Raw genomic sequence first — 23,060 nt, forward strand, 5'->3', positions numbered from 1 at the left:
CCCCACAGTCTGTTAAGGCTACACGGGGGATCTTTATCTCTGTCTGTGTGTTGGGGTCGTATTAGTCGGCGACGTGATGTGAAACGAAGAATGTTGCTCGCGAGACGTGACTCAGATGCAGTCGTCACACTGGATATTCCAGTCGGATGATGATGATGATGGTGATATTACGTTGAGCGCTCGTAATTACAGCGGTGTCTTTCGTCTGGCTCTCTGAGCCGCTCTCCATTTGACGGTGACATCTGAGAATCCTCAAGGAGTTTGCCTCCGTCTGGCTCCGTGAGCCTCGGGCGCTTACTCCTTTATGCCCCAATGATCCCGCAGAGGTGACGTCGTCTGCGCGTGTGCCCGACTCAATTCGCACCCTGCGAGATGCGGCGAGCTCGGTCGGAGCTTGCATCGCGCAAGGCAACCAACGTCACTCGACAGCTCCTGTCCACGCCTAATCGCGGTGTACGGTTCGAACTTCTTTCGCGCCGTACCTAGCGAACCGTCGGCTCGTCGTCGGGTGCGCCGGGAAGGACAGGAAGAAAACCGAGCGAAACGTTCAGCCTCGACGCCGAGAATCAGAGAGGCGCTCTGAGCACGGCGAGGCCTTCATCCGGCAGTGGGCGATGACGGTGGTGGTCAGACTTGAGTTAGGGGTTCAGTTTATTTTGGTGTTGGGGGAGATGGGGGGGGGAGGTTTTAGTATCAACTTGTAAAAGCGATGAGTTAGTCTGAGCTGCTTCCTCAAAGGCTGCAACAAGACTCATCCCCCTGCGAGGGAGCGAGCAAGTGAATGAATGAATGAGTGAGCGAGTGAATGAGTCATCCTGCTGGAACGTTCTCTGCCTCTGCAGTGCCACGTGGACCGCGAGCATCGCCTCTGACCGACCGAATTCACGGCCCCCAATGGTCAAATCCCACGCGCAGCCGTTCGCAGAAAATACGGCCGGGCGCAGCGTGGTGGACGTGTGTGAGTGCGCGTGAGTGTGAGTGCGCGTGTGTGTGTGAGTATGTGCTTGTGTGTGTGCGTGTGTGTGTGTGCTTGTGTGTGCGTGTGTGAGTGTGTGCTTGTGTGTGCGTGCGTGTGAGTGTGTGTGCGCGTGTGTGTGAGTGTGTGTGTGTGAGTTCGCGTGTGTAAGTGTGTGTGCGCGCGTGTGTGTGTGTGAGTTCGCGTGAGTGCGTGCGTGTGTGTGTGCTTGTGTGTGTGTGCGCGTGTGTGTGTACGCGCATGTGTGCGTGTGTGCGTGAGTGCGCGCGTGTGTGAGTGTGAGTGCGCGTGTGTGTAAGGTGCTCACTAACAACACTTGCCCCTACAGTCTGTTAAGGCTATTTGGGGGATCTTTGTGTGTGTGTGCTTGTGTGTGCGTGAGTGCGCGCGTGTGTGTGTGCTCACGGCCAACACCGTTGACGATTATCTGAACCGGTTCTGGGCCTCCCCTAGGTCGAATCAGCCTCAAATGAGTACCTGGTGCGGTGTGTAAACATCGCCACTAGGGAGACAAAGGCGGTCGGGCGTGGTGCTGGCCATCCACCCCCTCGTGTACCGTTCCGACCTTCATAGGTGCCCGCTAACAGCACTTGCCCCTACAGTCTGTTAAGGCTATATGGGTGATCTTTGTGTGTGTGTTTGTGTGTGCGCGCGTGGCCCCCGGTGGCCCGGCGCTTTGTTGGGAGGCGGTGGGTGGGGACAGAGGGTTGATGGATCACGCAGAGATCTGCAAAAATTCCCCTAAAACTCAAGCAAACTGCCTCTCGATGTTGCGCCGTGGTGCTGGTGGTGGCCGGGGGTAGAGCGAGAACGAATTTATCGAATCAATCCGTGCGGTGTTTTATTGATGTGTGTTGCCTCACCCCCCCCCCCTGGGATGAGTTGGTGGGGTTTTCTCCGGACTCCTCCCACATGGGCGCATTGGGATCTGCGGATGGAATTCGCATTTACAAATGTAAATTATTTCCCATTATTGAACTCTCATCAATCGGAAAGGGCCAGAAATCCCAATGTAGTACTTTTTTGCCGGGTAAAAATAAGGCGCGTTGTTGATACGATCAGTGGCGTCGATTAAATGATCACTGACATAAAACAATCGTTAACGATTGCTATAAATTGAATTATAATTGTCATATGTGGTCAGAGACAAGCACACACGTTGAAGATGTCGTGCTGTGTGTATGTACCTAGCCTGGCACAGGCGCTGTGTAAACCTCACTGGTGGTGGTGGTTATTGTGTTGGCGTGACAGGCAGTACGTGTGTCACTCCGTACCATCAACAGAGCGGTGTCAGTCCGTGGAGCATCTGGCAGCGTTTGTATCCACGTGTCAGCAAGTGTTTACGAGTGCACTTGCGTCAATTTGCATCTCTGCTTTGAAGAAGGTCTGTTTCACAAAACGTCGCCTATTATAGTTTTTTTAAAAAATTGCCTTCAAAGGCCACTGCAGAGTTAATGACGAATAAGTTGATTTTTGTTGTTGTTCTGTTATTTGTGCTCGGGCACGACTCACCGCCACCGCAGCGTGGCACCTGTTTGGTCCTTAATAGGTGCTCGCTAACAGCCGTTGTTCCACACCACGGGCTTGCCACGGCCACACGCGGCATCTCTCTCTTTTCTCTCTCTCTCTCTCGTCTTCTGCGGACCATACGACCGGCGGAGAGCTGTGCTCACGTGTCCGTGAAACAGCTGCGACACATCAGCCAAACGCGTGTCTCCTCCGAAGACGACCTCTTTAATTTGAACGCCTCTGCTTGGCTCGTCTCGCGTATAAACAACGCACGCCTGCTGTCAAAATATTTCTCTTTTTTGGGGGAGGGGATTAATTAAGAACCCAGGGACACACACACAACACAATATCCTGATCTCCGGTCGGCATCATCGCCACCCTACCCCCTGCCACACCGCACACACACACACGCGCACTCTCTCACAGGGGAGGTCCTGGCAGGTGTTTTATTGAAGTTGTTTACAGCAAGACACGGGGGGGGGGGGGGGGGTGACGCTCCCTGCGTGTTTGTGTGTGTGTGCTGTCATCTCGTGTGCCGCGCCGTGCACGGCTTTCGTAGGGGTTGCTACTCGCCACGGAGAGCACTGAGGCCACCAACAAGTCTGTTGAGGCTGGACGGGGGTGTATTTGTCGTCGCGTCTACGTGTCTGTCCACATTTTGCCGATACCTCTGGAACGGATTTGAACTGGTAAGCCTTATAAATGAGACCAAACTTTGAGTGTCAATGCGTGAGCGCGTTCTTGTGGGCGTTTGGTCGGTCTTTATAAATTTACCAAAAACTTTTAAACATTTTTTGTAAATGTTTGTGTGCAACCAATGTTTTGCGAGTCACGGTGTTAAATTGCATCTCCCTCCACACATCTCTCGAGTTTAACCTTTGATTTAGAGAGGGACGCCGCGATGGCGAGATGTTAGCTATCTCGCCTGGTGTACAGGAGGTCGTGGGTTCGATCCCGACCCTTGAAGACTGCTGTATATTTGGAGTTTGCGTGTCTCTCTCTCATCATCATTACGGTGGCTAGGAGATGTTAACTACCTCGCCTGGTGTGCAGGAGGTCGTGGGTTGGATCCCGACCCTTGACGCCTGCTGCTGTATATTTGAGTTTGCGTGTCTCTCTCCCATTGTGGACACGTGGATTTTTCTGCGGTTTTCCCCTCCACATTTAGAATCAACATCCACGCGTTCAGAGTATTTTGCTGCTGTACATTTACACGATGATAAGCCACTTCGTTGAGCGATCATTTGTGGCCAGGTCGTTTCTTAAGAAGAGCTACATAGCTCAGTGGGGCCTTACCTGGTAAAATAATAAAAAATAGTTCGAGTTTAGTTTGTGTGTGGTCGTTTCGTGATGTTTAATGTTCGCTTGTGTTAACGGATGTAAAGAGATGTTCGGAAGACACATCGATTGTGTTGAATGTTTAATCCATCTTGTGAAGATTAACTTGCAATCAAATTATCTGCACTTGCATATTCTTGCATATTTAACATTAAAAAACTAAATTTCGATTTAAAGCTTTCGTGACTGCAGGGATTCATCTTCTCGGTACGTGACTTTACCGAAAGAACCAAGAAGATTAAAAAACTACTTTGAAGTTTATTTGAACTATTGTAATTAACACATTAAGCAATCATGCGGGATCATATTAATAATAAACTCCTGTGTAGAACTTAATCCACTGCTGGATAACGGCCTCCCCACACCGTGTCCAGCCATGTTTGACCATACTTCACCACGCTGGTCAGTGCTGGTTGGTGAAGGCGGGGGGGGTGGCCTGGGCTAGGAGACGATTCAGATGCCAGTCGCCACTGACGTTAGCCGTGGCATCTCATGGCGAGGTACGGTGCGAAGGAAGTTCAACATTCATCATCATTCACTTCAAACTCCGCCTGTTCGCTCCAAGCCCGGTGCTCATCCACAGGTCGTCATGCGCGTTGCGTGATCGCCCTCTGGTGGACAGATTCGGTATTGCACGTGGGGTGGGGTGGGGTGGGGGGGGGGTGGCTTAATAATTATGAATGAATGACCCTGCAATGCAGACGAACACACTTGGATTTGTATACACGGAGAGAAATGCCGCGGTTAACGAAGCCTCTTGGGAACGAAGTTCCTAACAATTAAGTGCCGTGACGGAACGCATCGACTTCGTTAACCGAGGTATTGCTGTACATTTCTATTTTTTTTTTAACTCATTTAGATTCTTCAATTACACAGTGGCCCTTATATATAATAGGCGGCGTTTAATTGTGTATTGTTTTTCATTTATGTTCCGTCTCGTTTGTATTGTTTTGTTCTCTCCCTGGTCGGCGCCACGACGGCTATGAGATGTTGACTACCTCGCCTGGTGTACAGGAGGTCGTGGGTTCGATCCCGACCCTGACGCCTGCTGCTGTATATTTAGAGTTTGCGTGTCTCTCTCTCATCATCATCACGGTGGCGAGGAGATGTTAACTACCTCGCCTGGTATACAGGAGGTCGTGGGTTCGATCCTGACCCTGACGCCTGCTGCTGTATATTTAGAGTTTGCGTGTCTCTCTCTCATCATCATCACGGTGGCGAGGAGATGTTAACTACCTCGCCTGGTATACAGGTGGGCGTGGGTTCGATCCAGACCCTGACGCCTGCTGCTGTGTATTTGTAGTTTGCGGTGTCTCTCTCTCTTCCCGTGGTCGCGTGGATTTTTCTCCGGGTCCTCCAGTTTTCCCCTCCACGTGTATAATCGACATCACGCGTTTAGAGTGGTTTTGGCTGCTGTAATTTCCACGTGATGAGCCACTTCGTTGAGCTGTCACATGTGGCCACGTCGCTTCTGAAAACACAACCACAGATCTCAGTGGGGCCTTACCTGCTAAAAAATCAAATCGTTTCAATAAAAAAACAACTGAGTTGAGTTTAAATCAGCCTGACACGCGCTCAACTGGTACGAATCGATGCATGTGTCTCCTCCCCGATGGCCACAATGACGGTGGTGGTGGTGCTGTGCGCGTCTTGGCGTTTGTCTCCCTACAGGCAGAGGAGGCCGTCTCGATGGCCATGGCGGTCGCATGGGCCCCAATGTTCATCTTTGGCCTCATCAGGGCAGCCCACGGTGAACACACGGGTGAGTTGTCGCGGGGATTGAGTTGGGGGGGGGGGTGGTTTTTATTCATTTGTTTTAACGAAGTTGCCGAGCAATGGGCCACGCTTTCTGGTTGCTAGCAACAAACAGCACTTGTTTGTGATCGAAGTTGTAAGAGTCCAGGGGGGCGGGGGGGGTTAACAACGCGGATCTCCCGACTGAGCGACGTCGTGAAGAGTTTGGAGGTGTACCCCTTTGGCTCTTTCGGTAAAGTCACGTAGGTGAAAATAAGAATAAAATAATAAATAATAAAATAACAATGAAAATCCCCCCCACTACCCCTCCCCCCCTCTACCACTCCTCCCCGCTACCCCCCCCCGCTACCCCTCCCCCCCACTACCCCTCCCCCCCACTACCCCTCCCCCCCACTACCCCTCCCCCCCGCTACCCCTCTCCTCAACTGCCCCTCCCCTCAACTACCCTCCCCCCGCTACCCCTCCCCCCCACTACCCCTCCCCCCACTACCCCCCCACTACCCCTCCCCCCCTGCTACCCCTCCCTCTGCTACCCCTCCCCCCACTGCCCCTCCCCTCCACTACCCCCCACCGCCCCCCCACCCCCACCACCCCCCCCCCCCCCCCCGGCAGTGTTCGGCATGGGGGACCCCCCCGCGCTGTCCCCCTACCCGGAGCTGCACCACGCCGCGTCGCACGCGCTGCTGGTGCCGGGCGAGCGCTTCGAGCTGCGCTGCTCCGGCGAGACGCGCCTCACCTGGCGGCACCCGGCGGCGGCGCACGTGGCCGTGGTGGACTCGCGCGGCGACGGCGAGGGCGCCTCCTCCTCCACCTTCTCCTCCACCTCGTCGTCGTCCTCGTCGTCGACGCACGTGAGCACGCTGGTGATCGAGAGCGCGTCGATCGAGCACGCGGGGATCTACGTGTGCGTGTTCAGCGACGAGGGCGACTACGGCGATGAGGGCGGCCACGGCGACGACGACGCGGCGCTGGGGGACGAGGAGGACTACGGCCACGGCAAGGAGGAGGACGAGCTCAACGGGGCCTCCTCGCTGCAGATCTACGTGCGAGGTGCGTGTGTCTGTGTGCGTGTGTCTGTGGGCGTGTGTCTGTGTGCATGTGTCTGTGCGTGTGTCTGTGTGTGCGTCTGTGTGTGCGTGGGGAGCGGTGGTGCAGCGGTTAGTGCCACGCTGCGCTATGAACCTGGCCACCCGGGTTCGATTCCTGCTCACGGCCAACACCACAGTGACGATTATCTGAACCGGTCCTGGGCCTCCACTAGGTCGACTCAGCCTCAAATGAGTACCCGGTGCGGTGTGTAAACATCGCCACTGGGGAGACAAAGGCGGTCGGGCGTGGTGCTGGCCACCCACCCCCTCGTGTACCGTTCCCGCCTTCATAGGTGCTCGCTCACAGCACTTGTCCCGACAGTCTGTTAAGGCTACACGGGGGATTTTTGTCTTCGTGTGCGATCTCGTGTTTACTCATTTTCAGTTGGGCCGATGAGACGTGATCAGTGTGAGGGCCGCCACGGTGGCGAGGAAATGTTAACTACCTCGCCTGGTGTACAGGAGGTCGTGGGTCCGATCTCGACCCTGACGCCTGCTGCTGTATATTTGGAGTTTGCGTTTCTCTCTCATCATCATCATCACGGTGGCGAGGAGATGCTAACTGCCTCTCCCGGCACGCAGGAGGTCGTGGGCTCGATCCCGACCCTGACTTCCGCTGTGGGCCTTGCCTGGTAAAATAGAAATGAGTTCAGTTTGAATCAAATGGGGTTTGACAGCACGATGGGGTGTGTCACATTTGTGCATTGATGGGAGGGGCGGCACACATCAGGTGCACGCTAAAGGCCACGAGGGGCCGCTATTGGCCCCTGGGCCTCGCGATCAAGAAGACCGCCTTAGACAGAGAGAGAGAGGACCACGCGGCGTTAATGACGGCGACCCCGCTCTCGGGAAAACGGCAGCGGGCCAAGCGGTGGAACGCACAGGGCGAGCGCCTGAGAGACGGAGCGGTGGAAAAGGCCGGAGGGATTGTTACGCTGCAGGGCCGTGAGAGCTGGCGGCGGCTTGAGTCGGAGGCCTTCATCCAGCAGTGGATTGACCGTGACGACGACCACGACGATGACCACCATGACGGCAATGACGATAACGACGATGACGACAATGACGACGATGATGACGACAATGACAAAGATGATGACGACAATGACGACGATGATGACGACAAAGATGATGACGACAAAGATGATGACAACAACGACGATGACGGCGACGATGATGATGACGACGATGACGGCGACGATGATGATGACAACGATGACGGCGACGACGACGACGATGATTATGATGACGACAACGAGGACCGCGAGAAACCGCCGCGCTTCGACGCGCTCCACGTCCCCGCGTCGCGCAGACCCCCCCCCCCCCCGAAGCACCTCTTCGTAACGCTCCGTGCGTCCGTGCGCGCGTGCCGCCCCGCGCAGACCCGGAGCACCTGTTCGCGCCGGTGTCGGGCTACGACCACGTGATCCCCGTGAACGAGGGCGAGGAGGCGCTGATCCCCTGCGTGGCGGGCGACCCGCTGACCCGCGTGACGCTGGTGGCGGCCGAGCGGCCCGCCGTGGCCCTGCCCGCCACCTACCTGCCCCTGCGCGGAGTCAGCGCACACCTCAAGGGCGGCAACTACCGGTGCCACGCCACGCTGGGGGAGCGCTCCGAGATGACGCCCGAGTACAACGTCATCGAGATCCCCGGTGAGTTGGGAGGGGGGGGGCAGGGAGCGGCGTCCCTTCAGCATCAACCCCAAGGGGAGCGCATCCATCCCTCTGTCTCCTTGATTTGGGTCTCAGCATTCACCTAAGTCGACTAAGCCCTGAACGAGCGGCGAGTGGACGTCAGCAAGCAGGGAGGCCGCAACCGCCGACTTCACAGGTGCTACTCGCCAACAGCACTTGCCCCAACAGTCTGTTAAGGCTACGCGGGGGATCTTTGTCTTTGTGGAGGGCGGGCGGAGGGGGGGGGCTACGAACCCGGTGGCAACCCGAGTTCGATTCCCACTCACGGCCACCGCCACACACCAGTGACGGTAATCGGTCGTGGGCATCCCCCCTAGGTCGTCTCGGCCTTGATTGACCGAGTGGCTGGCGCGCTGTGCGCTGAAGCATCGCCACTGGGGAGTGGCCGGGCGTGATGTGCCTCCCCCCGCACGCACCGCCCCATCAAACGCGTGTCCAGGCAGGAGGAGTGGCACACACACACGCACGGGCCGTGTGCGCGCGCGTGTTGAACTTCTTTCGCGCCGTACGTAGCCAACCGTGCCGATTCGGAGGTGCCGGGGAAGGACAACAAACGACACACAGACAGCAGTTCCAAAAATATTAGTTTTCAATCAAAATTTAAAAGTGCACAGCTCCGGTGGCTTCCTAATGTCGGAAGGGAAGAGCGTTCCAGACGGCCGCGGAAGCGCGTCTGAAAGCGCCGCGCGGTGATGCGGTGACCACCGGCTTCGTTCGACGGTTCGCCAAACGACGCCGCTACTGCGAGGATGGCCGGAGTTTGTGCGATGGTTTATCAGAATCAGAATATTTATCCTGGAGGAATCCGATAAGCTATGAAGCTCTTTTTCACAGATGTCCAGTTCCGGGCGGGTAAGGACGTTACAACAACAAACAGTACGAAAACAGGACAGTAGTGCAAAGTCTAAGAAAGGTAAACGAATCGCCCACTAGGTTATTGACTTACGTGGCTTATCATGTGGAAATTTACAGCGGCAAAATGAACCCCAACACGGGGTTCCTCTTGTCTAAGGCTCAGGCCTACGCGAGTCTCTGTGCGATGTTCTCAAGTTCGTGCGTCCGTGCGTCTGTCCGTGCGTGCGTCCGTGTGTCTGTCCGTGCGTCTGTCCATGTGTCTGTCCGTGCGTCTGTCCGTGCGTGCGTCCGTGCGTCTGTCCGTCCGTTTGCCCGTGCGTGCGTCCGTGCGTCTGTCCGTCCATGCATCTGTGCGTCTGTGCGTGCGTCTGTGCGTGCGTCTGTCCCCGTGTCCCGCCAGTGTCGCGACTGAACCCGACGCTGGAGGCGTCGAGCGTGAAGGTGATGAGCGGAGACTCCTTCAACATCACGTGCTCCGTGCGCGGCAACGGCATCGTCAACTTCGACTGGGAGTACCCCGGAAAACACGTGAGCAGCCGCTCGCACACGCGGCAAACCTTGGACGGACGTCGGGGGCTCTCGACGTTGAACCAATGTTAGCGTCAACGTTGGGTCAACGTTTGTGGGCTGAACGCGGAACGAACGTTGGCCCAGCGGCGTTCCGTGTTCACCGTTCGAAGGCGCGCACGACCTCACGCGGACATTAACTCGAATGTTTGTCAACGGTGGGAGCTGTGGGATTGGAACCGGCGGTAATCTCCCCCCCGCCCTTCACCGACACGCACACGAACCAGCGTGGTGAAGTATGGTCAAACGGGCCCGATGACCGGTAACGGCACGGGCGGGGGGGGGGCCCTCCATCCGGCGGTGGATGCGTATACATGCGTTACAACACCACAGTGACGGTTGTCTGAACCGGTCCTGGGCCTCCCCTAGGTCGACTCAGCCTCAAATGAGTACCCGGTGCGGTGTGTAAACATCGCCACCGGGGAGACAAAGGCGGCCGGGCGTGGTGCTGGTCACCCACCCCCACGTGTGCCACAGTGACGTCCTCCATGGGCGCTACTAGCTAACAGCACTTGCCCCAACGGTCTGTTGAGGCTGTACGGGGGACCTTTGTCTTTGTGCACGTACAGTGTAAGCACGCGCAGCGATTATTTATAATCGCTGCGTTTATGTAGAATTTGTTTGTTGCGCTGGTGCCCCTCTCGTGATTTACGCGGCAATTAAATGTAATCGTCTCGCTCATAATTCCGCCTCTGTATCGGCCGCTTATTTGTTTTACGCAATTCATATCGAGCTCCGCCGGAGGACGGGGGGGGTGCAGCGACGCGGGGTGCATCATCTAGAGGCCCGCTCGTTGTTTTGTGAAAACACAATCGAGGAAACGCTCCACGCGTGGAGGGAAGGGGCCCAGACCGCGTGGCAGCGTCACAGGGACACCGGCGTTAGCCGCGGCCGGGAATCGAACTCGGGTGGCCGGGTTTATGGCGCGGTGGGGCAAAAAAAAACGCCGCGTCGCCTGTGTACGTGATGGTCGTACCCACCGTACGTAAGCCGAACGATCAGCGCGGTTGGCTAAATCGGGTGCGAAAGAAGCTCAACATATTAATTCTAGATTTGAAGCTTTCGTGACTGCAAGTATTCATACTCTTTGGTTCTTGATGCAGCAATTTTGCTGTGACGGTTTGACCTGAAGACGGAAGCTTGTGTTGCCTCCGAAACGTCGTGATTTAATTTACTTGTTTTCTTTTTTAACCTACGTGACTTTACCGAAAAAACCAAAGAGTAAGTTCAACATATTACTTTAGAAAGTTTGGCTGGCTGGCTGGCTGGCTGGAGCGACAGACAGACGGATGGAAGGTCACGTCCCAAGGATGTGCGGGCTGCTAGTTTCCACGGCATCTCCGGCACATCGGGATCTACGGATGAAATGCGCCTTCCAGATGAAAAATTATACTATTACTATCCAATTATTATTATTATCATGACGACTATCATTAAATTTGTTTAGGATACCAATGAGTGAGAAAATAGGAAGTTGTTATTAACATAAAGCTGTCGCCGGGTGGATTATTGCGTTCAGAGTATTTGGCCGCTATAAATGTCCACGCGACGATGAGGCCCTTCGTTGAGCTATCGCAGTGGCCAGGCCGCTTCCGACAAAGTGCTATATGGCTCAGTGGGAGCCTTACCTGGTGACATAAACAACGACGTTTGTTTAAGTTTAGTTCACATCGCGCTACCTCGCGGGGTGGCGGCCGAATCGTGGAAGAGTCCGTCATCCAGCAGCGGATCGACAATGCCTGTACATGTGCACGTGTCGTGATGTTGAACTTCGTTTGCGCCTAGTGTGGCCAACCGTGTAAATCAGAGGTATGGGGGAAAGGACAAGAAACGAAACACAAAGAGCAGTTCGCAAGAAATGAGTTTGTAAATCTAGATGATGATTTAAAAGCGCATCGCTCGATCGGAAGGAGGAGCTTTCCAGACGGCCGCAGATGCGCATGCGGTGAAACATCACTCAAATGCCACGACCCTGACTCATGTTTGTTGTTGTGTGGTTGTCGTTGTTGTTGTTGTTGTCACGTGGTGGTGGTGGTCGTGGCGGCGAGCAGTGGCCGAACGTGAGCGCGCCCCAGACTCTGGTGAGCGACGGCGTTCGTGCCGACGGCGAGACGGAGATCGCGAGCACGCTCACCTTCACGGCGGTGACGAGCGCACAGTCAGGCTCCTTCCGCTGCTCCGTGGAGAACTCGCAGGGCACGAGCAGCGAGGAGAAGCTGCACATCGACGTGCTGGGTGCGCTGCGCTCACACGCACACTCATTCACTCACTCACCCACACACACTCACTCACACTCACTCACTCACCCACACTCACTCACCCACACACGCGCACTCACACACACTCACTCACCCACACTCACTCACACTCACACGCACTCACCCACACTCACTCACCCACACTCACTCACTCACCCACACTCACTCACCCACTCGCACTCACCCACACTCACTCACTCAACCACCCACACTCACCCACACTCACTCACACACGCACACTCACTCACCCACACTCACTCACTCACCCACCCACTCACACTCACCCACCCACTCGCACTCACTCACCCACGCACACTCACTCACTCACGCACAACTCACTCACCCACACTCACTCACTCACCCACCCACACACACTCACTCACTCACTCACACTCACTCACTCACCCACACTCACTCACCCACCCGCACTCACTCACTCACACTCACTCACTCACCCACACTCACTCACTCACTCACTCACCCACCCGCACTCACACGCACTCACTCACTCACTCACCCACCCGCACTCACTCACCCACGCACACTCACTCACCCACACTCACTCACTCACCCACCCACACACACACACCCACTCGCACTCACCCACACTCACTCACACTCACTCACTCACCCACCCACACTCACTCACGCACACTCACTCACTCACCCACACTCACCCTCACTCACTCACTCACCCACCCACACTCACTCACTCACTCACGCACACTCACTCACCCACACTCACTCACCCAGTCGCACACACCCACACTCACTCACACTCACTCACTCACTCACCCACCGACACTCCCTCACGCACACTCACTCACCCACACTCACCCACCCACACTCACTCACTCACCCACCCGCACCCACCCACACTCACCCACCTGCACACACACCTGCACACACCTTCACACTAACCCACCCACGCACACAGACAAAGATCCCTCGTATAACCTTAACAAACTATCGAGGCTGTTGGTGACCAGTGCCACGCCCGACCGCCTTCGTCTCCCCGGTGACAATGTTTTCCCGCACCACACCAGGTCCCCATTTAAGGCTGAGTCGACCTAGGCGAGGCCCAGGACCCGTTCAGATAATCGCCACCGTGGCGTTGTCCGTGAGCGGGAATCGAACCCGACTCGCCGGCTCGGTAGCGTCGCGCTCACCCGCGTCCTGCGTGCGTGTGTGCGCGTGCTCGTGCGCTGGCAGAGCGTGGCTACGTGCGCCTGCACACGCTGGTGGCGCGCGTGGAGCGGGCGCGCGCGGGCGAGGTGCGCCGCTTCGCCGTGGCCGTGGAGGCGTTCCCGGCGCCAGCGGCCGCCTGGTACAAGGACGGGCGGCGCCTGTACGGGGGCCTGGGGGAGGCCGACGTCACGCTCGACGTGCACGACCTCAAGCGCGGCCGGTGAGGGTCGCGATTCACGGCGAGGCGCGGTGGCAAAAGGGGCCCCTCGGCGCGGCTCGCGGAAAACGGTTGGGGGACCGCCGTTTGTGATCCGATGAACGTTCGGCTTGGAATGGTTTTTTGACAAAAGTGAAGTCTGCTTAGCGCCGAGGCGGCTCCAGGGTATGACCCAGGTGTGACCCCAGGTGTGACCCAGGTGTGACGTGGGATGTGACCCAGGTGTGACCCCAGGTGTGACCCGGGGTGTGACGCGGGGTGTGACCCAGGTGTGACCCCAGGTGTGACCCAGGTGTGACCCCAGGTGTGACCCGGGGTGTGACGCAGGGTGTGACCCCAGGTGTGACGCGGGTGTGACCCAGGTGTGGCCCAGGTGTGACCCAGGGTATGACGCGGGCTGTGACGTGGGGTGTGACGCGGGGTGTGACCCCGGGTGTGACACGGGGTGTGACACGGGGTGTGACCCTGCCAGGGTATGACGCGGGGTGTGACGTGGGGTGTGACTCGGGCTCTCCCCGCGCGCCAGGTACGAGAGCGTGCTCACGCTGGTGCGCACCAAGGAGGAGGACAGCGGCGAGTACACGCTGAGCGTGGGGAACGCCCACGACGCGGCCAACCACAGCTTCAGCCTCTACGTGTTCGGTGAGGCGCACACCCGCTCGCCGTGGCGACGGGGGGGCGTGGGGGGGAGCTTGGGGGGGGTGTGTGGGGGGGGGACGTGGGAGGGAGGGGAGCGTGGGGGGGGCGTGGGGGGGGAGGGGAGCGTGGGGGGGGCGTGGGGGGGCGGCGTGGGGGGGGGAGGGGGGGGACGCGGGGGGGGTGTGGGGGGGTACGTGGGGCGGGGAGGGACGTGGGGGGGGGGGAGCGTGGGGGGGGGACATGGGGTGGGACGTGGGGGGGACGTGGGGGGGGGGACGTGGGGGGGGGACGTGGGGGGGGACAGGGGGCAGCCTAACCTAAGCCGGGCCTAATAAGATCTGAGAGAGCCTTTTAAAGGGCCCGAGAAGGCCCCCCCCCCCCCCCCCCCGATTGTGACCAGGCCTCGCCTGGTCACAACCGGCACCATTATTTAACGTGAAGCAACACGACGAGTGCTACGCGGCTGCGGTCCGGCGCTCGTTCACTCCGCTGCTGGATGGATGTCTCCGTGCGTTCTGCCGCGCGCAGTCCCCGCGACGATCAAGGAGCTGTCGGACGCCCACGGAGTGAACGACACGGAGACCCACGTGGTGACCTGCGTCGCCGAGGGTCTGCCCGTGCCCGAGATCACGTGGTACACCTGCTCCGACCTCAGGAGGTGAACGTCTACGCGGGCGCGTTCTGTCCGCTGCCGGACGAGGGTCTCTACTGCAGCACAGGAGCCTGTACTTAATTTGGAGCTTCCGTGACTGCAGGAATGACTCTTTGGTTCTTTCGGTAAAGTCACGTATAAAGAGAAAATAATACATTAAATACTAGCATACGACGTTTCGATTGCAACACAAGCAATCGTCATCAGGTATAAATGAAATAGAAACACAAATCTAGTATACTTAGAAATGTAATGTAATACAACAGAGAGTCGGATAACATAACAGTCAACACTGTTATGTTATCCGACTCAAAACGTCGTATGCTAGTATTTAATGTATTATTTTCTCTTTACCGAAAGAACCAAAGACCTGTAACGCCTGTTGTGCACGGTGGTCACCCATTGGAGCGCTGTGCGGGCACGAAACCTGCTTGGCTTCCGAGATCTGCCAATGTCGGGCGCACTTATCTCACAGGAGCCTCCTAACCCTTCATCCAGCAGTGGATTAATGATGGCTGATGACGACTCGGAAGTGCGCACCGTTGTTCATGATCTCGGTACAAATTTTGTTCAGTTCGAAGGTGGCGACCCTGACCCAACTTGACCTCAGTCTCTGTCTCTCCATCTCTCTGTTTCTCCCTCCGTCTCTGTCTCACTCTCCACCTACCTCTCTGTCTCTCCCTCTGTCTCTCCGTCTCTGTCTCCCCGTCTCCATCTTCCGCCCTCCCATCTCAGCTGTAACGAGCGCTGGGCCTGGCAGCTGCTCAACAGCACCGGCGGCACCACCGGCAACGGCGGCGCCGGCGGCGGCGGCGGCACGGAGGTGGAGACCCACGCCATCGTTGGGAGTCTCACCTCGTCGTCGTCGTCGCCGTCCGACGGGCCGGGCCCGGCCGCGGAGTTCCGCAGGGCGCGCGTGTCCAGCACGCTCACGTTCCCGCGCCTGGACCGCTCCACGGCCGTGCGCTGCGACGCCACCAACGCGTTCACGCGCGCCAGCGGCAGCCTGCGGCACGGCGGCGACGATGACGACGACGACGACGACGAGGACGACGCGGAGCCCCTGCACAGCGCCGCGCAGGTCGTCAAGCTCGTCAAGAACGGTGAGCTCCCCACGCCACCCCCGACCACGGGGAGAGACAGACACGCAAACTCCCAAATATACATACTCTTAGTTTTTTCGGTAAAGTCACGTCGGTAAAAAATGAAATGAAAATATTTTTATTATTTTATTTTTATTAATTTTGATTTCATTTTTTTACCTACGTGGCTTTACCGAAAAAACTAAGAGTATGTATCCTTGCAGTCACGAAAGTCCCAAATACACAGCAGCAGGCGTCAGGGTCACGATCGAACCCACGACCTCCTGCACACCAGGCGAGGTTGTTAACATCTCCTAGCCACCGTGGTGATGATGGTGGAACCCGCGACCTCCTGTACACCAGGCGAGGTAGTCAACATCTCCTAGCCACCGTGGCGGCCTCCCGTGCTTTAAGACCGCAGCGTTTTAAGCGCTGCGTGGACGCGACCGCGATTACAAAATGTCGCCTCTCTTTACCCTTTGGCAGACTCTCACTCCAAGCTCAAGGTGATGGCGGCCATCTTGGTGCTGCTGGTGGTCGTCATCGTCTCTCTCATCGTGCTCGTCGTCGTCTGGAAGCAGGTGAGCGTCGTCCCCTCCTCGCCAACGACGCACAACGCCGCCGCTGTCTTGCGGACACGCGCGCACGTACTCTCGCGATGGTTTAGCTGGTGTATGGACGTGCGTATGTTGAGATTCGTTCGCTCGGTACATGGCCAACCGTGCTCATCCGAGGTGCGGTGGTGATGATGAAGCTGCCGATGATGGCGTTAGTGATGGCGATGTTGATGATGATTATAATATTTACGATAATGATGATAATGAAGCTGAAGATGAAGCTGATGATGATGGCGTTAATGATGGCGATGTTGATGATGATTATAATATTTACGATAATGAAGCTGAAGATGAAGATGAAGCTGATGATGATGGCGCTTACAACGATGTAAATGAAGCTGCTGGTAATGGTGATGGTGTTAATGATGATGTTGATGATGACGACGATGATGATGATGATGACGCTGACGCCGACGATTGGTGGGGCCTTGCTGGCTTGCAGAAGCCGCGCTACGAGGTGCGCTGGAAGGTGATCGAGTCCATCAGCCCCGACGGACACGAGTACGTCTACGTGGACCCCACGCAGCTCCCCTACGACTCCCGCTGGGAGCTCTCGCGCGACTCCCTCCAGCTCGGTGAGCCAGCGACGGCGTAGCGGTGCGCATGCCGTGGCCACTAACCGCGCCATGGCCACTAACCGCGCCATGGCCACTAACCGCGCCATGGCCACTAACCGCGCCATGGCCACTAACCGCGCCATGGCCACTAACCGCACCATGGCCACTAACCGCGCCATGGCCACTAACCGCGCCATGGCCACTAACCGGCACGCATTCCAGCTGGCACTCCGCGTGGGCGAGCGGCCACGGCCGACTGAGCCTGGGCCCTCCTCCTCTAGACCGACTCGGCCCCTAAAAGTCGAGCACCGGGGTCGCCCCGACGTGTAAACGCCGAGGCTGCGAACGACTCGGGCGGTCGCACGTGGCGATGGTGCCGCCACCGCTGCCTCGCGTCCGCTACAGCCACGCTAGGCGCTCTCTAACGCTGCTGAGTAGGCTGACGGTGGTGCCATGCGCTGACTGTGTCCCCCCTATCCCCGTGACCAGGCCGGATCCTGGGCTCGGGGGCGTTTGGGAAGGTGGTGGAGGCCACGGCTCGCGGGATGAGCCACTCGCAGACCTACATGAAGGTGGCGGTCAAGATGCTGAAACGTACGTACCACCGCCGTCGTCGCCGTCGTCGTCATCGATACATCGTCACCATCATCACCGTCGTCATTGTCGTCATCATCGACACATCTTCATCACCATCATTCTCTTCACTGCCAATTCCATCATCGTCAGAAACTATTAAGAATATATTTCTATATTTTACCAGATTAGGGCCCACTGAGCCATATAGCTCTTTTTTCAGAAGTGACCTGGCCACAAACAATAACTCAGCGGAGTGGCTTATCATCACGTATTGCAAACAAATGCTCGATTCTCACGTTTATTCTAAATGTGGAGGGGAAAACCGGAAGACCGGGAGAAAAATCCATGCGACCACGGGGAGAGAGAGAGAGACACGCAAACTCCAAATATACAGCAGCAGGCGTCAGGGTCGGGATCGAACCCACCACCTCCTGTACACCAGGCGATGTAGTTAACATCTCCTAGCCACCGTGATGATGATGAGAGAGAGAGACACGCAAACTCCAAATATACAGCAGCAGGTGTCAGGGTCGGTATCGAACCCACCACCTCCTGTACACCAGGCGAGGTAGTTAACATCTCCTAGCCACCGTGATGATGATGAGAGAGAGAGACACGCAAACTCCAAATACACAGCAGCAGGCGTCAGGGTCGGGATCGAACCCACCACCTCCTGTATACCAGGCGAGGTAGTTAACATCTCCTAGCCACCGTGATGATGATGAGAGAGAGAAAGACGCAAACTCCAAATATACAGCAGCAGGCGTCAGAGTCACGATCGAGCCCACGACCTCTTGTGTACCAGGCGAGGTAGTTAACATCTCGCCACCGTGGCGCCAAAACAGCGTCGCCGTCGTCAGGGCGTGAGATTCGTGAGAACGATGAAGCGGTGGTGAAGGAGTGACAAGGAAGCGACTGATCTGACAGCGAGAGTGCAGCATTGAGTTGGGCGAGTAGAGAAATCAGCCTTTTGGCGTCCTCTGGTCTAACACTGTTTGAGACAAGGCTCTAAAGAAAGCTGTCTCTGGTGTGGACCAATCAGTTTCAAAGACAATGCATCATCATATACTACCAGAGCATGTTTTTGGTTTGCATGTTCACCAACAAATACGTGTGGTTTAACGCAGCCACGATTCCTTGCAAAAGGTTTCTGTTTGGTGTTTTAACATCTTAACACCTCCTGTTTTATTGCCAGAAAGGGTGAAACCAATTCTTGTAATTTAATATACTGGCAAGGTAGGACGCATGATGACGAGAGAAATAAGCGTGGGACCGTTCCGATTCACGCAGAGCCTCGCGGAACACACTCGGCCGAGCTCCCGCTCCGCTCTTGGCGATTGCTCGTGCGCCGTTCATCCTGGCGCTCCCTCCGTGTTGCTCTCCGCTTGCGATCCACAAACACCTTCGTGCCGAGGCAGTGTCGCATGCTTGATAACGGCTAATGTGTCTGTGCTGCTACTGTTGCTGCGTGTGTGCTGCTGCTGCTGCTGCTGTTGCATGCTCACAGCCACGGCGCGCACGAGCGAGAAGCAGGCGCTCATGTCGGAGCTGAAGATCATGAGCCACCTGGGACCTCACCTCAACATTGTCAACCTCCTTGGGGCCTGCACGAAAGGAGGTGGGCGCCGCACGAAGACGCGTCCGACTCGATCACCACGCGATACTCGATACGTGCCTCCGCTGGAGTGCCACGAGAATCGGTTATAATTCGCCGGTGGTGAAGACTAACGGTGGAGTGGGAACCAACCCAACAGGTTCCTAAGCGCCAGGCGGTGTTTGCGTGTCACGCCAGGGCCCATCTACATCATCACCGAGTACTGTTGCCACGGCGACCTGGTCAACTACCTCCACCGCAAGCGCGACCGCTTCCTCTACGGCTCGGCCAGCAAGGACAAGTTCGACGGAGACATCTTCAGCCTCAACAGCAGTGGGGAGAACACGCGCAGGTGAGCACACACTCACTCGCTCGCCCAATCGCACGCTCACTCAGCCACTCGCTTGACCAATCGCATGCTCACTCAGCCACTCGCTCGACCAATCACACAGTCACGCTCTCGACCAACCGCACGCTCGCTCACCTACTCGCTCGCTCGACGAATTGCACGCTCGCTCGCCCGCCCGCTCACTCCCTCGACCAATCGCACGCTCGCTCACCTGTTCACTCGTTCGACCAATCGCACGTTCGCTCAACCGCTCACTCCTTCGACCAATCGCACACTCGCTCGTCCGCTGTTTGCTTGCTGTAACTATTTGCTTGCTGTGGAAGGCGCAATACGAATTGACATTATTGCATAATTACTATCAAGCGGTGGGACGCCGTAGGGCTCCGAGTAAACGCTCGGCACCTTCCCCCTTGACGCGGCCGTCCCCTCGTGCCGCCCCGCAGCTACGTGCTGCTGTCGTTCGAGGAGGAGGGCGCCTACATGGACATGAAGACGGTGGACATGGGCCAGTACGTCCCCATGACGGAGAGCGGGCAGCCACACTCCTACTACTCGCACCCGCCCTCGCACCGCCGCCTCACCATGGATGGTACGTGGGGGGGGGGGCGCTCACGTGGCCCAGGAGGGAGCGATGTTATTGGTGCAGGAGGGAGCGATGCTATTGGTGGAGGAGGGAGTGATGTTATTGGTGGAGGAGGGAGTGATGTTATTGGTGGAGGAGGGAGCGATGTTATTGGTGGAGGAGGGAGCGATGCTATTGGTGGAGGAGGGAGTGATGTTATTGGTGGAGGAGGGAGCGATGTTATTGGTGGAGGAGGGAGCGATGCTATTGGTGGAGGAGGGAGCGATGTTATTGGTGGAGGAGGGAGTGATGCTATTGGTGGAGGAGGGAGCGATGTTATTGGTGGAGGAGGGAGCGATGTTATTGGTGGAGGAGGGAGCGATGTTATTGGTGGAGGAGGGAGTGATGCTATTGGTGGAGGAGGGAGCGATGCTATTGGTGGAGGAGGGAGCGATGTTATTGGTGGAGGAGGGAGTGATGCTATTGGTGGAGGAGGGAGCGATGCTATTGGTGGAGGAGGGAGTGATGCTATTGGTGGAGGAGGGAGCGATGTTATTGGTGGAGGAGGGAGTGATGCTATTGGTGGAGGAGGGAGCGATGCTATTGGTGGAGGAGGGAGCGATGCTATTGGTGGAGGAGGGAGTGATGTTATTGGTGGAGGAGGGAGTGATGCTATTGGTGGAGGAGGGAGCGATGCTATTGGTGGAGGAGGGAGCGATGCTATTGGTGGAGGAGGGAGTGATGTTATTGGTGGAGGAGGGAGTGATGCTATTGGTGGCGGAGGGAGTGATGTTATTGGTGGCACGCATCACCATTCACGAGTCGTGCGTCACCGTTCCGACCGTCCCGGCGTTTGTCGCATCACGTCGCTGTGCGTGTCCGCCGCCCGTGCCGCTGCAGAGAAAGACCGCGAGGTTTTCTTCCCCGATTTCGTGGACGAGGAACTGGCTCCGCTCCACCTCAACGACCTCATCAGCTTCAGCTACCAAGTCGCCAAGGGCATGGAGTTCCTGGCCTCCAAGAACGTAAGCTGAGCAGCGATGGCAGCGACGGTGACGCTGCCATCGCAAACGTCCTGGGAAAAAAATTCAAGTTCCGCCTTGCCACCTATCTATCGGTGTTCACTCCTCGCCCGCGTAGAGGTGCCAGGAGGAGAAGGCAGCAGTCAATAATTGCCCAAGCTCTGCAGTTCTCTGTATATTCAGGTTTTTTCGGCCAATGAATGAGCTTTACGCGTGGGAGGAACCCGATACAGACGTAACAGTTAGGAATCCACATTTTTGCTGTACGGCCTCCTCCTGGCGAGCCAGGGCATGGCCCTTCCATACCCACAGGAAGGGATTCATCAACGCCACCGTGCTGAAATGCAGGCCACCGCCGCCCGGCACGCCGCCACGTCCCGCGTCGCTGGTGCCGAGTGATCAGTGTCTCCGTGCGCGTGTCCCGCGTCTTGTGTCCACAGTGTCCCGCGTCTTGTGTCCACAGTGTCCCGCGTCTTGTGTCCACAGTGTCCCGCGTCGTGTCCACAGTGTCCCGCGTCTTGTGTCCACAGTGTCCCGCGTCTTGTGTCCACAGTGTCCCGCGTCTTGTGTCCACAGTGTCCCGCGTCTTGTGTCCACAGTGTCTTGTGTCCACAGTGTCCCGCGTCTTGTGTCCACAGTGTCTTGTGTCCACAGTGTCCCGCGTCTTGTGTCCACAGTGTCCCGCGTCTTGTGTCCACAGTGTCTTGTGTCCACAGTGTCCCGCGTCTTGTGTCCACAGTGCGTTCACCGGGACCTCGCGGCCCGTAACGTCCTCCTCTCCGACCGTCGCACCGTCAAGATCTGCGACTTCGGCCTCGCGAGGGACATCATGCACGACTCCAACTACGTGTCCAAGGGCAGCGTAAGCGGCAGCACCCGCTCACCGGGGAGACACGTGGACCCATCTCGCTCACTGGGGGGATCTTTGTCTTTGCCAGCGTGTGTGCCAGTGCGTGGCCTCACCAAGGTTATTTGAGAGTCCTATTCGGTGCTCAATAACGTGGAACAAAATGAAAAAACGAAGTTACTCCTGGCGAGCGCTGGGAACCAGCGTGTCGTTCCGTGTCTCGTCAAGTCGACAACCGCGGCTCCTCCCATCGCCCCGTGTCTCTGTCTCTCATCGCCCCGTGTCTCTGTCTCCCATCGCCCCGTGTCTCTGTCTCCCATCGCCCCGTGTCTCTGTCTCCCATCGCCCCGTGTCTCTGTCTCCCATCGCCCCGTGTCTCTGTCTCTCATCGCCCCGTGTCTCTGTCTCCCATCGCCCCGTGTCTCTGTCTCCCATCGCCCCGTGTCTCTGTCTCCCATCGCACCGTGTCTCTGTCTCCCATCGCCCCGTGTCTCTGTCTCTCATCGCCCCGTGTCTCTGTCTCCCATCGCCCCGTGTCTCTGTCTCCCATCGCCCGTGTCTCTGTCTCACATCGCCCCGTGTCTCTGTCTCCCATCGCCCCGTGTCTCTGTCTCATCGCCCCGTGTCTCTGTCTCCCATCGCCCCGTGTCTCTGTCTCCCATCGCCCCGTGTCTCTGTCTCCCATCGCCCCGTGTCTCTGTCTCCCATCGCCCCGTGTCTCTGTCTCCCATCGCCCGTGTCTCTGTCTCCCATCGCCCCGTGTCTCTGTCTCCCATCGCCCGTGTCTCTGTCTCCATCGCCCCGTGTCTCTGTCTCCCATCGCCCCGTGTCTCTGTCTCCCATCGCCCCGTGTCTCTGTCTCCCATCGCCCGTGTCTCTGTCTCCCATCGCCCGTGTCTCTGTCTCCCATCGCCCCGTGTCTCTGTCTCCCATCGCCCCGTGTCTCTGTCTCCAATCGCCCCGTGTCTCTGTCTCCCATCGCCCGTGTCTGTCTCCAATCGCCCGTGTCTCTGTCTCCCATCGCCCCGTGTCTCTGTCTCCCATCGCCCCGTGTCTCTGTCTCCCATCGCCCCGTGTCTCTGTCTCTCATCACCCCGTGTCTCTGTCTCCAATCGCCCCAT

General features: G+C 57.3%; 1 protein-coding gene across 3 annotated transcripts in view; it reads left to right on the top strand.

Annotated features, from left to right (window-relative positions):
• LOC133342875 (platelet-derived growth factor receptor alpha-like) overlaps positions 1–23,060 on the top strand; it is a 52,842-nt gene that overhangs the window by 25,155 nt on the left and 4,627 nt on the right. For 2 of the 3 annotated variants that reach the window (XM_061552233.1, XM_061552235.1), the window contains 17 exons: positions 5,495–5,585; positions 6,191–6,628; positions 8,046–8,315; positions 9,613–9,740; positions 11,831–12,014; positions 13,250–13,445; positions 13,969–14,084; positions 14,610–14,739; positions 15,469–15,836; positions 16,302–16,396; positions 16,875–17,007; positions 17,479–17,583; positions 19,073–19,183; positions 19,358–19,511; positions 19,952–20,097; positions 20,971–21,095; positions 21,832–21,954. In XM_061552233.1, the coding sequence (XP_061408217.1) occupies positions 5,513–5,585; positions 6,191–6,628; positions 8,046–8,315; positions 9,613–9,740; positions 11,831–12,014; positions 13,250–13,445; positions 13,969–14,084; positions 14,610–14,739; positions 15,469–15,836; positions 16,302–16,396; positions 16,875–17,007; positions 17,479–17,583; positions 19,073–19,183; positions 19,358–19,511; positions 19,952–20,097; positions 20,971–21,095; positions 21,832–21,954 (2,895 nt within the window). In that variant the 5' untranslated portion in view covers positions 5,495–5,512. Of the gene's footprint in view, positions 1–3,044; positions 3,175–5,494; positions 5,586–6,190; positions 6,629–8,045; positions 8,316–9,612; positions 9,741–11,830; positions 12,015–13,249; positions 13,446–13,968; positions 14,085–14,609; positions 14,740–15,468; positions 15,837–16,301; positions 16,397–16,874; positions 17,008–17,478; positions 17,584–19,072; positions 19,184–19,357; positions 19,512–19,951; positions 20,098–20,970; positions 21,096–21,831; positions 21,955–23,060 lie in introns of all 3 variants that reach the window. The other variant, XM_061552234.1, reaches the window with a different exon arrangement.

Source organism: Lethenteron reissneri, chromosome 16 (assembly GCF_015708825.2).
Source record: "Lethenteron reissneri isolate LAM-NWPU_2019-01 chromosome 16, ASM1570882v1, whole genome shotgun sequence".
Taxonomy (NCBI): Eukaryota; Metazoa; Chordata; class Hyperoartia; order Petromyzontiformes; family Petromyzontidae; genus Lethenteron; species Lethenteron reissneri.